The sequence below is a fragment of the Epinephelus lanceolatus genome, chromosome 8 (assembly GCF_041903045.1).
Source record: "Epinephelus lanceolatus isolate andai-2023 chromosome 8, ASM4190304v1, whole genome shotgun sequence".
NCBI classification, from domain to species: domain Eukaryota; kingdom Metazoa; phylum Chordata; class Actinopteri; order Perciformes; family Serranidae; genus Epinephelus; species Epinephelus lanceolatus.
This window is the reverse complement of record NC_135741.1, coordinates 37,854,194-37,869,059: the sequence shown is the minus strand read 5'-3', so window position 1 is coordinate 37,869,059 and position 14,866 is coordinate 37,854,194. Positions and strand designations below refer to the sequence as shown.

General features: G+C 39.7%; 1 protein-coding gene across 11 annotated transcripts in view; it reads left to right on the top strand.

Moving 5' to 3' along the window:
* The window catches only part of agrn (agrin), a 302,216-nt gene extending 293,828 nt beyond the window's left edge, over window positions 1–8,388 (top strand). For 9 of the 11 annotated variants that reach the window (XM_033628910.2, XM_033628916.2, XM_033628914.2 and 6 more), the window contains 2 exons: window positions 550–653; window positions 5,487–8,388. In XM_033628910.2, coding sequence (XP_033484801.1) covers window positions 550–653; window positions 5,487–5,647 — 265 coding nt within the window. In that variant the 3' untranslated portion in view covers window positions 5,648–8,388. The remainder of the gene's footprint in view (window positions 1–549; window positions 654–5,486) is intronic. The other 2 variants (XM_033628917.2, XM_033628918.2) reach the window with 1 other exon arrangement.
* Window positions 8,389–14,866: the final 6,478 nt, after the last annotated feature.

The following is a 14,866-nucleotide window of genomic DNA, read 5'->3' as shown; positions in this document are numbered from 1 at the left end:
TAATTAGATTGGTTTCATCATGTAAAGCAAGAATAATCGATCCTCAGAAAAGCCGCTGCATCCGTTTCAAACGGGGATTTGGCCAAGTCTCATCCCAGGCTTACAGGGAGACCACATGAGATGCAGGAGTAGGACATAATTTGGATGCTGATGATGGTGTAAATCACAGCATGTGGCACCGCAGCTCACAAAGTTACATAGATATCTGTGTTTGTGGCTTGTCTTTAATGACACCCTCTCTGTTGGAAACCCGCTTTAATGGGTTCAAATTAGCCCCGTCGTCACAATTCTTAAGTGTGTGCTAATGCGTAGTGCAGAGCCACCTAAAATGAATGGTGCTCTAACGGCATCTGTTAGCTGGTAGACAGGCACATTTAGAACGCTGCTTGGCAAAGGCAGTTATGTGAGTGCTTAGTGCGCTGGCAGAGGAGCAATGGAGTCTTGATGCTTCTGATTAAATGAAACTGCAATTTACAGCTATTCAGTATGACATGCATGTATCAGACCAACTTCCAACTGCATCTCTCTCTTGTTTTTTTTCCTCCTCAGAGCACTTAGAGACGGTTCTCTACAGGTTGGCAATGAGGCAGCGGTAACAGGGTCATCGCCTTTGGCAGCAACACAGCTGGACACAGACGGAGCACTGTGGTTGGGTAGGTGCCCACATGTGTAGAAGAAAAAAAAAAACATCATTCAGACTTGAAAATATGTCTACAAATGCCATACATCAAGTCAAGGGAATACTTGTAATTCTGTGCTACTCTTTCATCCTAGCCAGTGGTAGAAGGCTGCCAAAAAATGAGCAATAAACTCATTGGCATTGCAGAGGATAAGCAAAGGCTCTGACAGGGAAAAAAGATTGCGGTTTGGGCAAAAAAAAAAAAAAAAATGTCCAAGCCTATTCAGGTATTGAGTTGAGAAATGAAAGGCTATCTGACTAATTCAAAAGTTGTATGCTCTCCTGAATTGAAAATGACCAAAGTCAGCCTGTTATCTACCTGTTCAATTTGGTCTGAACTTGGCTCAGAGAAATCGTTTTTGAAAGAACACACACGGCACGGCGGGATTGAACATTCTGAGGAAACAACATCGAGGACAGGCAGCGAAATCAAGTCAGACTTTTATTTAAAAATGCACATTGCAAAGGCGGCAAAGAGGCAGGTTTGAGAGGAGAAGCAGCCTGAGTGACATTTAAGAGACGCCGCGTGTCAAGGTGCGCTCAGTGTACTCAGGTACACGTATACAAGCACACACACAGGGAGGCAGTGCAGTGGAACAGGTGCTGAGCGAGCCCTGCAGCAAGAATACATAATCCTCACACAGCCCTCCCGTCGAGAGCCCTTCTCCTTTTTAAATCCCCTTTTCACTGTTCATCATTAATTCATCTGTAACTTGCATGAAATTAGCCCTGTCGATCCCCGATTCTGAGGCACGCAATCCGATTAAAGGGGGCAGGGACAGGGGATGTAACGGGCTCGACGGGAATGTGAACTCTCAGCCTGACAGATTAAAAAAAGAGCAAACAGGGAAGAGAAGGAGAGATGGGGAATGTGGGGGGGAAACAGTTGGACTAACATGAAGCGAAGAGAGAAAAGAGGATGCAGGAGGATTCTGACAGTGTAGATAACAGAGAGGGAGAAGGAGAGGGAGAGCAAGCAGGGATGGCAGCCAGGTAAAACATCAAAAACCAGGGTCAGCCTCTCTCCCAGTAAGAACAGATCTCATTAAATTCTGAATAAAGACGTTTCATGCTGATTTATTGAGAAAGACACTAATGACTACTTTGGGTGTGCTGGCTAAAAAAGAGGAGCTCAAAACACCATCAAAAGGGAAAAGGAGGCAGCCACACACCCAGCAATTAGGTCATCAAGTTTCCACAAAAGGACGTTATGAGACTTTGTTGGGAAAAAAAAAAGAGAGCGAGAGCTTTGGATGATTTGAAATAGACAAAGTTAAAGCAAAATGGAAAGTACAAGAGACTGAAACATTTGCTTTGAAGTACAAATCCATGATATTATAATATTAAGAAATTTCCATTTTTAAACTTTCTGTAATAGATAAAACACTTTAGTCCGTCAATTTACATCCAGTTCACAAGTACTTTGAAGGGTCATTCTGACAAATAATAAAAGTTCTTTCACTAATCTCTCGTGGTATCTAGCCATGAAGTTTTGGCCCACACCCCACTACAACGGAGGTGATTGGTATTTTGTTTGTGTTGCTCACAGCGCTAAAACAGGTGGTCCAGTGTGTAGGATTTAGGGGCACCTGTTGGCAGAAATGGTATATGATATTCAGAACTATATCTTCATTAGTTTATAATCACCTGCCGATAAGAATCGTTGTGTTTTTGTTACCTTAGAACAGGGGAAGGCAACCATGTGGCTCTTTGGCCCCTCTGTAGTGGCTCCTTGTGACTTCAAGGAGATGAATAATGTTATTTTTAAAGAAAATAATTTTAATTCATCACTGTTGTAGGCCAAAATTGATTCATAAAATTCTACAAATTGTAAAAGTGTGTGGCCTATACACTGAATAAAAAATGTTTTATGTTCTTCATCAGTCTATGGCCTGGTGCCTTCTCCTCTAAATTTTGCAAATTGTTGGTCTTGAGTCTCCCTTGCCAAGTTAGCTAATAGCTATGAATTCTTAATCCAATAAAAAGGAAAAAAATAAATTTAATATTGCATGGAAAGGTTCTTTGCTTTCACCACCAACACTGCAAAATTAAAGAACCAAATAATCATAAAAAGCCCACTTCAGAGTGGCCATGTCATGTTAAAACATATTCATGAATGCTCATTTCGACCTTTTGGCCAATTAAGACGTAATAGGCCATGTGACCTTCATTATAAGCCTCAAGTATGTTTTTTTGTGGCTCCAGGCATTTTCTTTTTCTTTTTCTTTTTGCAAAAAATGTTTTCCTTTGATAGTAAAGGTTGCAGACCCCTGCCTCAGAATAAATTGTTTGTATCTACATATGGCCTGGGCCCTCTTTTGCAGAGCGGACAAATCAAACACTGGCTCTAGATAAGACCATTTGCGTTTTGCATCAGCCACCATTGTTCTCTTACATGCATGGCACACAGGAGAAATTTCAGTTCTGCAACCTCATCGTCAGATGCCACAAAATCCCTATACACTGGACCTTTAAAAAAAAAAAAAAAAAGAGCAGCAGCTTCTCTTTTGAGTGTCCCAGAACATGCTGTCAACAATGTTTGTAGGGACTGTATTTCTGTGATAGGAAGTAGTTTCAAGTTGGGTGAATTGGCCCATCCGTCCATGTCCTTCCCATTCTTGGACTTGACGGTCCAAGGTCAAAGGTCACCGTCACTGTGACCTAACAAAATATGTTTTTTGGTCACAATTCAAGGATTCATCCGCTAATTATGACAAAATTTCACACAAATATTGAATAACATAAAATAATGAAGGTGTGACATTTTCTATCTAAAAAGGTCAAAGGTCAACTTCACTGAAACACCATAAAGTTCTGCAAAAAAATTGTTCTCTGGCCAATGCTCAATGCCATAATTGTGTGAAGCATCCATGTTTTCACAGACATGGGTGTCAACTGTAAGTGCAACTTAACTGGTTTGCAGAGGCAGTAATTCTAGGCTGATTTGCAGTCAGTCACACAGGAGATGGTTTACTTCATGTCCTTGGTTTGTTAGGAATAAATAGAGAAAGAAGCAGTCAGTTAGCAGTGGTATCTAACAAAGATGAGCAGCCAAAGAAAAGTATAGCACCTACAAGAACTCAAACTTTAAAAAAAAAAAAGCTGTCACAGTTCTGAATACACCAGTTGATGGACAGGCGATATCTGCGGAGTTCACTGCACAGCAACGAGCGCTTAGCACTAAAGATGGAAACAAATTAAAAATAATGAGGACGTTGGGTATTCATAATTTTACACTCTGTCATCACCTTTCATTTGTAGCTCATTTTTTGAGCACTTTATGCACCGTGTCAAATTAAGAGAACCTTCTCTCTCGTCTATCTTACTAACTTACTCTGGCTGCTGTGCAGGCTTTCTGCCTTTCTCCCTTTGATCATGGTGGTTTGACAAATAAAGTGTCAACCTGTCATGTACATCAGCCGGTGTCATGGAGCCAAAAAAAAAAGAAATACAAAGCCTGACAAAGGCAAGTAACTGCTTTAGTACCAGAAATACATTTTTCTACCAAAATATTTCCGCAGCCCTTTGATGGCATTTACAAGGTCTAATGTGTTGTGAAATCCAAGCCTTTATCCTGGTATTTGATCTTTAAAGGGCCAGTCCATGTATTTTACAAGGAAAGGCGAGTTTAAAATCATGGGGAGTACTACTTAAAACAACTGTGTAATGTCTCCACCCTTCCTGATGTCATCAGGAGCTATCTTGGTTTGGGTATTGATATATGAAATAACAAAGTCTGCATTTCAAAATGTGAGGTTGGAGTTTGGTCTGCTGTACTAAAGGAAATGTAGGAACTAGCATTTTGGGTGCTTGACCAATGCTTTATAACTGCAGTAACCCTTTAAAGGGACAGTTCACCCCCAAATCAAAAATACATATTTTTCCTCTTACCTGTAGTTCTATTTATCAGTCTAGATTGTTTTGGTGTGAGTTGCTGAGTGTTGGAGATATAGGCTGTGAGATGTCTGCTTTCTCTCGGATATAATGGAACTAGAGGGCATTAGGCTTGTGGTGCTCAAAGTGTCAAAAACATACATTTTAAATACTCAACAGCAATGTCTCTTTCCAAAAATCATGACCCAGTAACTCAAGATAATCCACAGAGCTTGTTGTGAGCAGTTTCATGTAGGAACTATTTTCTTTCTACCGTACCACACCCACCAATCATATCACCGCGCAGAAGGAAACATGCATCTACTGCTAATTCACCTAGCACCACTGAGCTAGCTAACGTTAAAGCTCAGCTGAGGAGGATGCTATTAATGTTTACATCTGGCACTGTCATGAGCCATGAGCCTCTCATCCATGAGTAGATGCACACTTCCTTCTGCACGGTGATACAGTTACAGGTGTAGTTCAGTAGAAAGAAAATAGTTCCTGCATGAAACTGCTCACAACAAGCTCTGTGGATTATCTTGAATAACCAGGTCATGATTTCTGGAAAGAGACATGGCTGTTGAGTTTTTTGTTTTTGGCACTTTGAGCAGCACAAGCCGAGTGCCATCTAGTTCCATCATAGTGGAGAGAAGGCAGACATCTCTATGGCCAATATCTCGAACACTCAACAACTCACATCAAAACCATCTAGAGTGATAAATAGCACTGCAGGTAAGAGGACAAATATGTATTTTTGATTTGGGGTGAACTGCACCTTTACATACACTAACATTTTTGCTACTTTAGGGGACAGAATGGTTGTTTGGAATAATTATTCTCTAATATATGTCTCAGTTATTTAATTAATATGACTGTATGAGTGTTTTTAGTTAATTCAACATTGTACTAACGTCTGCCCGTCTCCCCTCAGGTGGTCTGGAGGAGCTGGCGGTGGCCCGTCGGTTGCCTAAGGCCTACAGCACCGGCTTTGTTGGTTGCATCAAGGACGTGGTGGTGGACGGTGTGGAGCTTCATCTGGTGGAAGACGCCTTAAACAGCCCCAAAATATTACACTGTCCCGCCGCCAAATAACCCAGCAGAGACAAAATATTGAGAAAAAGGAAAAAAAAGCAAACCTCCCACTCGCTCCCTCCATAGCACCCATGTCTCCTGCTGTAATTATTTTCTATTTTTGTATACTTTTCATCGCTTTTTATATGGAAAGAAAATGAATATGTTGTTTTAATTTTTGTTTTATATATTTTGTTCTGTTTTTTTTAATCTGCACCTCCATAAACAGAACACATTTTCTTTTTCTTTACTGCCCTGACCCTTCATCTTTTTCAAAAAAGCAGGCATCTCTGTGAAAAAAAGAGATATTTTATTCTTGTCAGTTTTGTTGTTTTAAAACAAACGCCAACTTTAAAAAGAAAAAAAAAGGCCTGCTCTTTTTCCACGCTCATTACTTGAACACTGGTGGACCTCGCCGCTGATCTCTGGTTACTGCCTTGTCTTGGTGCCATATCTATCGTCCACATTCCCCAAGCATGGCCTATACATCCATGATTACACAGACGTACATTCCTCCCGTGAAAGCTGGATGCAGTGTACGCTGTGGCCGGCGTGCGCAGCTCTTTGATGCTGCAGCCAGCTGGCGTCTCCAGTCAAGAAACTCTGTAATCAGCCCCGGTAGCCCACTGTATTTTCCTAATGGGACTTTTCAGATATCAGTCAAGCTGCTACAGTGAGAAAGTACACAGTCAAAACCACTCCATCAGCCCCCATCTCACAGCGCCGAAAAAAAGAAAGAAAAGAAAAAACTCTCCGCTCAATCTGAATCCCATCAGAGCCTTTAGTTTTGAAATATGACTCACTAACACTGCAAGCCGACATGACGGAGAGAGCGCTGCGTTCCACAATGACTCGCATATCATTAGTCATAAGTCAAGACATGAATAAACGTTATAAATATAGAGTATATAAATAATACCTGAGACTGTGAATATGTAAGATGGGTTCTCTTTGGAGAATTGTGCTTCTGATGTACTATTGTGCGTTCTGTTTTACAATCCGCAGATGAACTAATGATGACCACTATAAATGCATGCACTTCTGCAGTGTTGGTTTGAATCTGGTTTTTGTTTGTTTTTATTTTTGTTTCGTTCCAAAAAAAAAAAAAAAATCTATCTAATTTGGAAAATGTCACTGTTTCGGGGTTTGTTTGTTTTTTTTGCAATGACTACAAAAAGGTTTTTTTCTCTTAATTCCACTGATGTGATTTCAGAAACTACAGAGCTTGGAATAATGTTTTATATTTGCTCATTCCCTGTATCTTTTTTGATCTTTTTTTATTTTCCTTGGGAGCAGTTAGTTTTGCAGGACCTTGAATGGTGCATCAGGGGAAGAGTTGTTACCATATCTGACCTTAGGGAGGTGCTGAAAGCAAAGACTGAAGAAAAAGGACAGACAGAAAGGAGGCAAGGAGAGATCTTATCATGGGGAGTCCTGTCCTGTCAAACAACAGTCAGTCGTCAACACAAACAAAAAAAAGCTTCAAAAAAACTCTGCCCAAGACTTTATTTCTTTTGGTATTTGACCTAGGACCATTCCTGGAGGAGTCTTTTTTTCGGCTGTTGAGAAAGAGAGAGACTGTGATGTTGTTGTGACCTTCTGAAGCCATAACAGCCGCAAAAATGGGAGAAAGATGCATAATCCTACAGTACTTGCAAATTAACATAGTAACGCATGGGTTTGTATTACTAGTGCGAATTCTGTAACATTCAGTGAACTGATGCAACGTGGAGTCGTCTTTGCTGAACCACAATAAGCTGCGATGACTGACTTAAGGACACTTGTTTTGATATGAGAACTTTGGCAATATTCTAAGACAAAATCATGCCTGTTTGTGGTTGAGTATCAAATGGTCTTGTGCTATATCTTTCTTTCTTTCTTAAGTTCTTAATTATGTTTTCTTCTTAAATCATCAAACAACCTGTTTTTGTACAGCCCTGCAATTTTTAAGTGTAAATTTAGCAAATGTGTTATCTGTGGAGGTTTATGTTTTTAGTAATATACACTGGAACCATGTCTGACTTGTCTGTTCGCCCACAAGATGATATACTTATGTACATGGGGGAGGGATAGCCCTAAAGCTATTACTGTGTTGTGTGTAATCAAGCTCTGAGTGTCCACACCAGATCAGGAAACCCTTTTCCTGGTGTCCTAAGACACGTTTAAATTCCAGCACTCACACTATTAACCTTAGACTGGTCTTATTTTACCACACTGTTGTTTGAATTTGATCCATTCAGGTGGTAATGCTCAATAAAGGAGAGATTCCTGTGTATTTGAATGGACTCAAGAACAATAAAGACAACCGCAGTCTGTGGTTTGGGTGGAAACTATTTGCCTTAAAAACCGGTCACCTCGACTCTGAGCAGGTGACAAAGACGTCATCCATATAACTGTTTCCTTATTTTAGCCAGTGTATTAGCCTCATCCCCATAATGTAAAGGAGTAATACATAATAATGATAATTATATTAGTAATAATACACATACACAAAAAAATCCCAGGGGGCCTCTGCAAATGTCCCCTCTGGCTTTTTACAAAAAATCTTCTATTTACTGTTTTTGGAATCTATTTTCTGTTCCTTATTTATGTCTACATGTGGATTACCCTCCATGTCTGGCCTCTGTAAACTACTGTCCAACTGCGCAAACCTCCTCAAAGGGCAGTGCACCAAGAAAGAGTGGCATGACCTGAACATTACTAACTTTATGACCTTTGTCTTGTGTTCCTACCACCATGAAATAAAATGTCAACCAAATGGAGCCCATTCTTGTTCGCCGTCTTGATTGTGCCACCATCTGGAGTTGATTTGCATTTCGACGACTCTTTAAATGCAGCCCAGTGCACCAGAAGAAAATGTTGGCATTGTACATTTATGCAAACCATGGATGCATTTGTACTTTTCATACGTGTCATACCAGTGTTTCTAGAGTGATGTAGTATATGAGCTGTCATTGGGAGGTGGAGGAGGTGGTGGATGGTATGACACCTGGATACCTGTCAAGCTGCAGACCACAACAAAACCTGTCACTGTGTTTCCACCAGGGATAGTTCCACAAAAAATGTTTGTAAAAAAAAAAAAAACATTGCTGCATTTCCAGTGTATATTTCCAACTCTAATTCTAACTCTGTTTTTTGTGCTTAAACCTAACCCCAGATTAACCACAGCGTTATTGAAACATAAAGAAATGTAAAGTTTCGAAGTATCCATTACATTGTTTTGTACAAATGTAACGTGTCCATGGTTTGCAGAAACGGCAACAAAAAAATGCTAACATTTATTCTGGCGTTGGGGTTGTTAAATGGTAAGGCTGGTAGTGATCTATATTTTCCACATTGTCAACAAATTCTGGTAAAAGATAAAAGTCAACAGTGTGTTAGTCTGTCTCTTAGTGCTTTCTAACTCTCCTACCCTGTGTGTGACTTTCAGCCCCTAGCCCAGTCAGTCCTATTGAAGATGATTTTTTTTTTCTTTTTTTTTTTTTTCAAAAAACAAGGTCACAAATATATACTTACATTTTTTAAAAAAAAGGCTCTGCCATTCCCTAAAACAGGTGAGCACTGTAGTTTTTAGCAAATATTACTCAAACAAAAGTAAACAGTGCATTTTTTGGGGACTATTTTCAGCTGTGGATTAATGCACGTTTGGTGCTCGAGCTATTATTGCACCAGAATGGTGAATGTGGATGTGACTCAAAATAAACTACAATGCCCACACTGAACACGAAATTTTATCATTGATGTTGGAAACAGATGTTAAAAAAAATCTTAACTCAAGGTCCACTTACTAGCTTTTTCCAGAGATTTCATCATGCTAAGAAAGAATGTGAGATGTGGAATGAAGACCGGTCTTCAACAGTGGAGCTTTGACACAGAGGTGTAAGCTAAATCAGGCTTTGAATGCACAGACGATACTTGTTAGAACCCTTGGGTCAATTTATTGTTGGATGTCATGGAATTTGTTTACAGTAAGAGGAAAAGTTGGGTCTCAGGGACATTTTCTGACATATTTTTAATCTGGTGTTGTATGAAATCATGAGGAGGGTGGGGGGTTGTATGAACTTTTAAAAATAGTTTTTTTTCATAAGGGGGCGTTGTTTTACAAATACAAAACAATGCATATATGAATTGAATTACTGAAAAGGAAAAGTTGTATCACAAAATAATTTCAACCCAGCTTAATGTTTTTTGCGAGCTTTCAACCACTTCTGATGGTCTTCATCAGGAGATGGAGATGGTTCAGTTATCATTGTATTAGACGCCATACACCATTGGTGACTAGAGATAAGGTTTAACAACCCCTCCTCCACATATGACCAGCTGTACTCAAGTCATATGACTTAGAGTCAAGTCAGACTTGAGTCGCAAATTTTGATGACTTTGGACTTAACCTGATAAAATCAAAAAAGGCTTGCAACTCGACTTGGACTTAAACACTAATGATTGGTGACTTTACTTGGACTTGAGCCTTTTGACTTGGAAACTTGAAACCTTTCCCCCAAGATAATTCAGGAAGAGAAGATACAGACATTTTTACAATATGAGATGGGTTTAATACAAGAAGATAGCGCAGAAATGAGAACTTTATTATGTTGTGGTCCCATTTAATAGCACTATATACTATAAAAGTGCAAAGCTAGCACCACTTTTTTGTGTTTAAGGTCAGTTGCAGTTGTTTTAACAAATTTTCAAAGGCATTCTTGATGTTTGTAAATGTAAAATGTTTTTATTTGTTGTTAAAATGACATTGCATTTGGTGAAGAGCGTATTATGACATATTTAAGACTCAAAACTCAAAGTTTTAGACTTGGGAGTTACTTAGGACTTGTCAGTCTTGACTTGGGACTTGACACAGGACTTAAGTGCAAAGACTTGAAACTTAATTGCGACTTTCAAAACAATGACTTGGTCCCACCTCTGCCTCCTGGTATCACAATAAGGATAGTGAAGACCATGAGATGTGATTAATAGCTCTCACAAAAGCCAGCAAGAGAAACAAGTGGATTAGATTTTCTAAATTACAGGCCAGAACTTAAACTTACCATACTCATATCCTTTTCCTTTACCCTGGGGTAGTTCAGTATTAACAAGGAAGAAGTCTTTTGATTCTTGTCCAAATCAGTGAAGGTACACTCTTGTACAACTTCTCTACATAATGAAAGAGCTAATCGAAGGGAAGAGAGCCCACCCAGGGATATTTTCTATATATTTCCAGGTTCATATCAGTTGAAATTGCGATAATTTAAGTACAATTTGGTGGAGAAGCTCAAGTATCTTATGAATTCACAGTGTCAGTCTTGTATTCACTGTTAGTTTCCGGGCACCTGCATGTATAGAAGCAATCACAAGTTAAGACTTCAATCTGTGGTCTGTCTTAATGAGAGGTTTCTGTTCGCATCTTAATTGAAACGTCCAAAACAAACAGTGTTTTTCTGAATCAAAAGCAATTGAAGTTGGCACGCTCATACACACATCAATGAACAGCATTTCTGGCACCACTGATATTTACTTCTCATAATTCAAATCACCTACAGCAATCTCTAGTGCCCTACTGCTAATTGAAAGCCTGGAATTCAAGAGAAAAAAAATTGCTGCACAGCTTCATACATCTTTAAGTACATCCCAAATCTGTCTTGAGCGTTTTCATTAAGGCTGAGATTTAATGAGTTTAATTTATTCCTTGCTAATGATAGAGAAGGACACTGCATCTTGTGTTGTGTTAATTAAAACTCTATGAAATGGTGTAGATGAAATAGTTTCGCTCAGTGCAGGATCCTTCTGGGGGAAGATCGTTTTCAAGTTAATATGCGTAAGTAGTTTGATTAAGGGGTTTTCCAGGAATTAAAATCAAAACAAAATACGACATCCATATATATAGAACCATATAATGAAATAGAGGATCACTGCTTGGGTGACACTCAGGGGAGCTGGAGGGTTGAGACAGTTCGAGGTGAAATACAGTACAGGCCAAAAGTTTGGACACACCTTCTCATTCAATGCGTTTTCTTTATTTTCATGACTATTTACATTGTAGATTCTCACTGAAGGCATCAAAACTATGAATGAACACATGTGGAGTTATGTACTTAACAAAAAAAGGTGAAATAACTGAAAACATGTTTTATATTCTAGTTTCTTCAAAATAGCCACCCTTTGCTCTGATTACTGCTTTGCACACTCTTGGCATTCTCTCCATGAGCTTCAAGAGGTAGTCACCTGAAATGGTTTTCCAACAGTCTTGAAGGAGTTCCCAGAGGTGTTTAGCACTTGTTGGCCCCTCTGCCTTCACTCTGCGGTCCAGCTCACCCCAAACCATCTGGATTGGGTTCAGGTCCGGTGACTGTGGAGGCCAGGTCATCTGCCGCAGCACTCCATCACTCTCCTTCTTGGTCAAATAGCCCTTACACAGCCTGGAGGTGTGTTTGGGGTCATTGTCCTGTTGAAAAATAAATGATCGTCCAACTAAACGCAAACCAGATGGGATGGCATGTCGCTGCAGGATGCTGTGGTAGCCATGCTGGTTCAGTGTGCCTTCAATTTTGAATAAATCCCCAACAGTGTCACCAGCAAAACACCCCCACACCATCACACCTCCTCCTCCATGCTTCACAGTGGGAACCAGGCATGTGGAATCCATCCGTTCACCTTTTCTGCGTCTCACAAAGACACGGCGGTTGGAACCAAAGATCTCAAATTTGGACTCATCAGACCAAAGCACAGATTTCCACTGGTTTAATGTCCATTCCTTGTGTTTCTTGGCCCAAACAAATCTCTTCTGCTTGTTGCCTCTCCTTAGCAGTGGTTTCCTAGCAGCTATTTGACCATGAAGGCCTGATTGGCGCAGTCTCCTCTTAACAGTTGTTCTAGAGATGGGTCTGCTGCTAGAACTCTGTGTGGCATTCATCTGGTCTCTGATCTGAGCTGCTGTTAACTTGCGATTTCTGAGGCTGGTGACTCGGATGAACTTATCCTCAGAAGCAGAGGTGACTCTTGGTCTTCCTTTCCTGGGTCGGTCCTCATGTGTGCCAGTTTCGTTGTAGCGCTTGATGGTTTTTGCGACTCCACTTGGGGACACATTTAAAGTTTTTGCAATTTTCCGGACTGACTGACCTTCATTTCTTAAAGTAATGATGGCCACTCGTTTTTCTTTAGTTAGCTGATTGGTTCTTGCCATAATATGAATTTTAACAGTTGTCCAATAGGGCTGTCGGCTGTGTATTAACCTGACTTCTGCACAACACAACTGATGGTCCCAACCCCACTGATAAAGCAAGAAATTCCACTAATTAACCCTGATAAGGCACACCTGTGAAGTGGAAACCATTTCAGGTGACTACCTCTTGAAGCTCATGGAGAGAATGCCAAGAGTGTGCAAAGCAGTAATCAGAGCAAAGGGTGGCTATTTTGAAGAAACTAGAATATAAAACATGTTTTCAGTTATTTCACCTTTTTTTGTTAAGTACATAACTCCACATGTGTTCATTCATAGTTTTGATGCCTTCAGTGAGAATCTATAATGTAAATAGTCATGAAAATAAAGAAAACGCATTGAATGAGAAGGTGTGTCCAAACTTTTGGCCTGTACTGTATGTCTTTCAGAGGACACAGGATTCACAGAACCAGGGAGACACAGAAAACTAATTTTGATTCATGTGGAGCAACTGACTGGCTTTGAGAGAAGTTGCAGAAGCAAGAGCTCAGAGGTAGCCAGAACATTTTAAGATGTGCTGTTTTAACACATGTGGGGGAATGCAGTTTGTTCAAAGGTCAAAGTGGAGTTATGAATTATGCAACAAACTCAGGCCCTCTCTGGATGAAATTTCATCAGACCTTCCAACCTGAGCCAGACACAGGCCCTAGAGTACATGACATCATCCATGATGGAAGAAACCGTTCTTAGAAAATCGCTGAATGATCTTCTAAGAATGCTTTCTAAAAAAATCTTGGACAGTTACTCCCCCCGAATAAAAGACCTCGCCCTTACATTTCACCCCCTTTTCTGGAATAAAGTTCCTCTCTCACAGCGTTTTATGTCCACATGGTAATAAAAGTTCTTTCTCTCTGACAAGGCTCCAGCTGTCCAGCTGCATCACCCTCACTATAAGTCCTCTTTGTTTCCCTTTCCAGATTTTTTTCAGTCTGTGGACGGGCAGATTTGCAAGTCTCAAGGCAAAAGGGGTCAAAGGCCACAAGCCTATAGAAAGAGCCACCTCAGGGTAGATGGGACATCCTGGTTTCCATTCTCATGGGTGGGAAACTAGCTTTTGTGCTCTTGAGTCTTTTTGCCCCTCCTAGACTCAACAGGACAGCAGTCTGCATGGTGAGAAAAATAATAATAAATTATGCATATGGTGCTTTTCAAAACAAAGTTACGAAGTGCTTTACAAAAATAAAAAACACATTTGAATGTGAATGTTTCAGCCCAGGAACCTTGTCACACCTTTCCATCCCCAACTTTACCACTGCTATAATTTTTACAAATCGTGTATTCTTTACATAAGTCAATAACTGACCAAACGCCACTATTTTGTTTTAGAAATCGAATGGATTTTTTTATACTCTTCATGTCGGTATGGTGTAAAAATCAGTCAGGACATTTTAGGAACTTGTTTGAGTTGTGTAATCCTGCAGTCATTTTTGTCAGGGTTTCATTTTTGTTGTGATGGAATGTAGTCTACAACTGTATAGCTTGCATTTGCAAAGTAAACTGCACATGATATAGAAATGAGTTTAACATATCCTATCCTATATACAATGGTTCATATGATATCTTACAAAAGTGCACATACAATGGTTTGTATGATATCAAACAATTCAGCACCCCATGAATGGCGTCCTCAAGTTATTAACTTACTGTACTTGATGTATAATTGCATAGGTAGGTTTAGGTAGGTAAAGTAACATAGGTTTAGGAAAAGAAACATGGTTGGGCGTCGTCACATTATGTTCTTAACATTAAGTTAGGTATTCAACATAAAGTTACATAGGTTAGGTTTTGGCAAGTCAAGTTATGTATTTTAGGATTAGGAATGTAAAGGTCTGTGGGTTAGATTTAGGAAAAGAAACATGTCCGGGCATCACCAAGTTATATACTTAACATAAAGTTACATACTTAACGTAACGTTACATACTTATTGTAAATTTATGTAGATTAGGTTCAGGCAAGTAAAGTAACATAGGTCAGGTTTAGTCAAAGATCAACATGATACGTTCTTAACGTAAAGTTATGTGGGTTAGTTT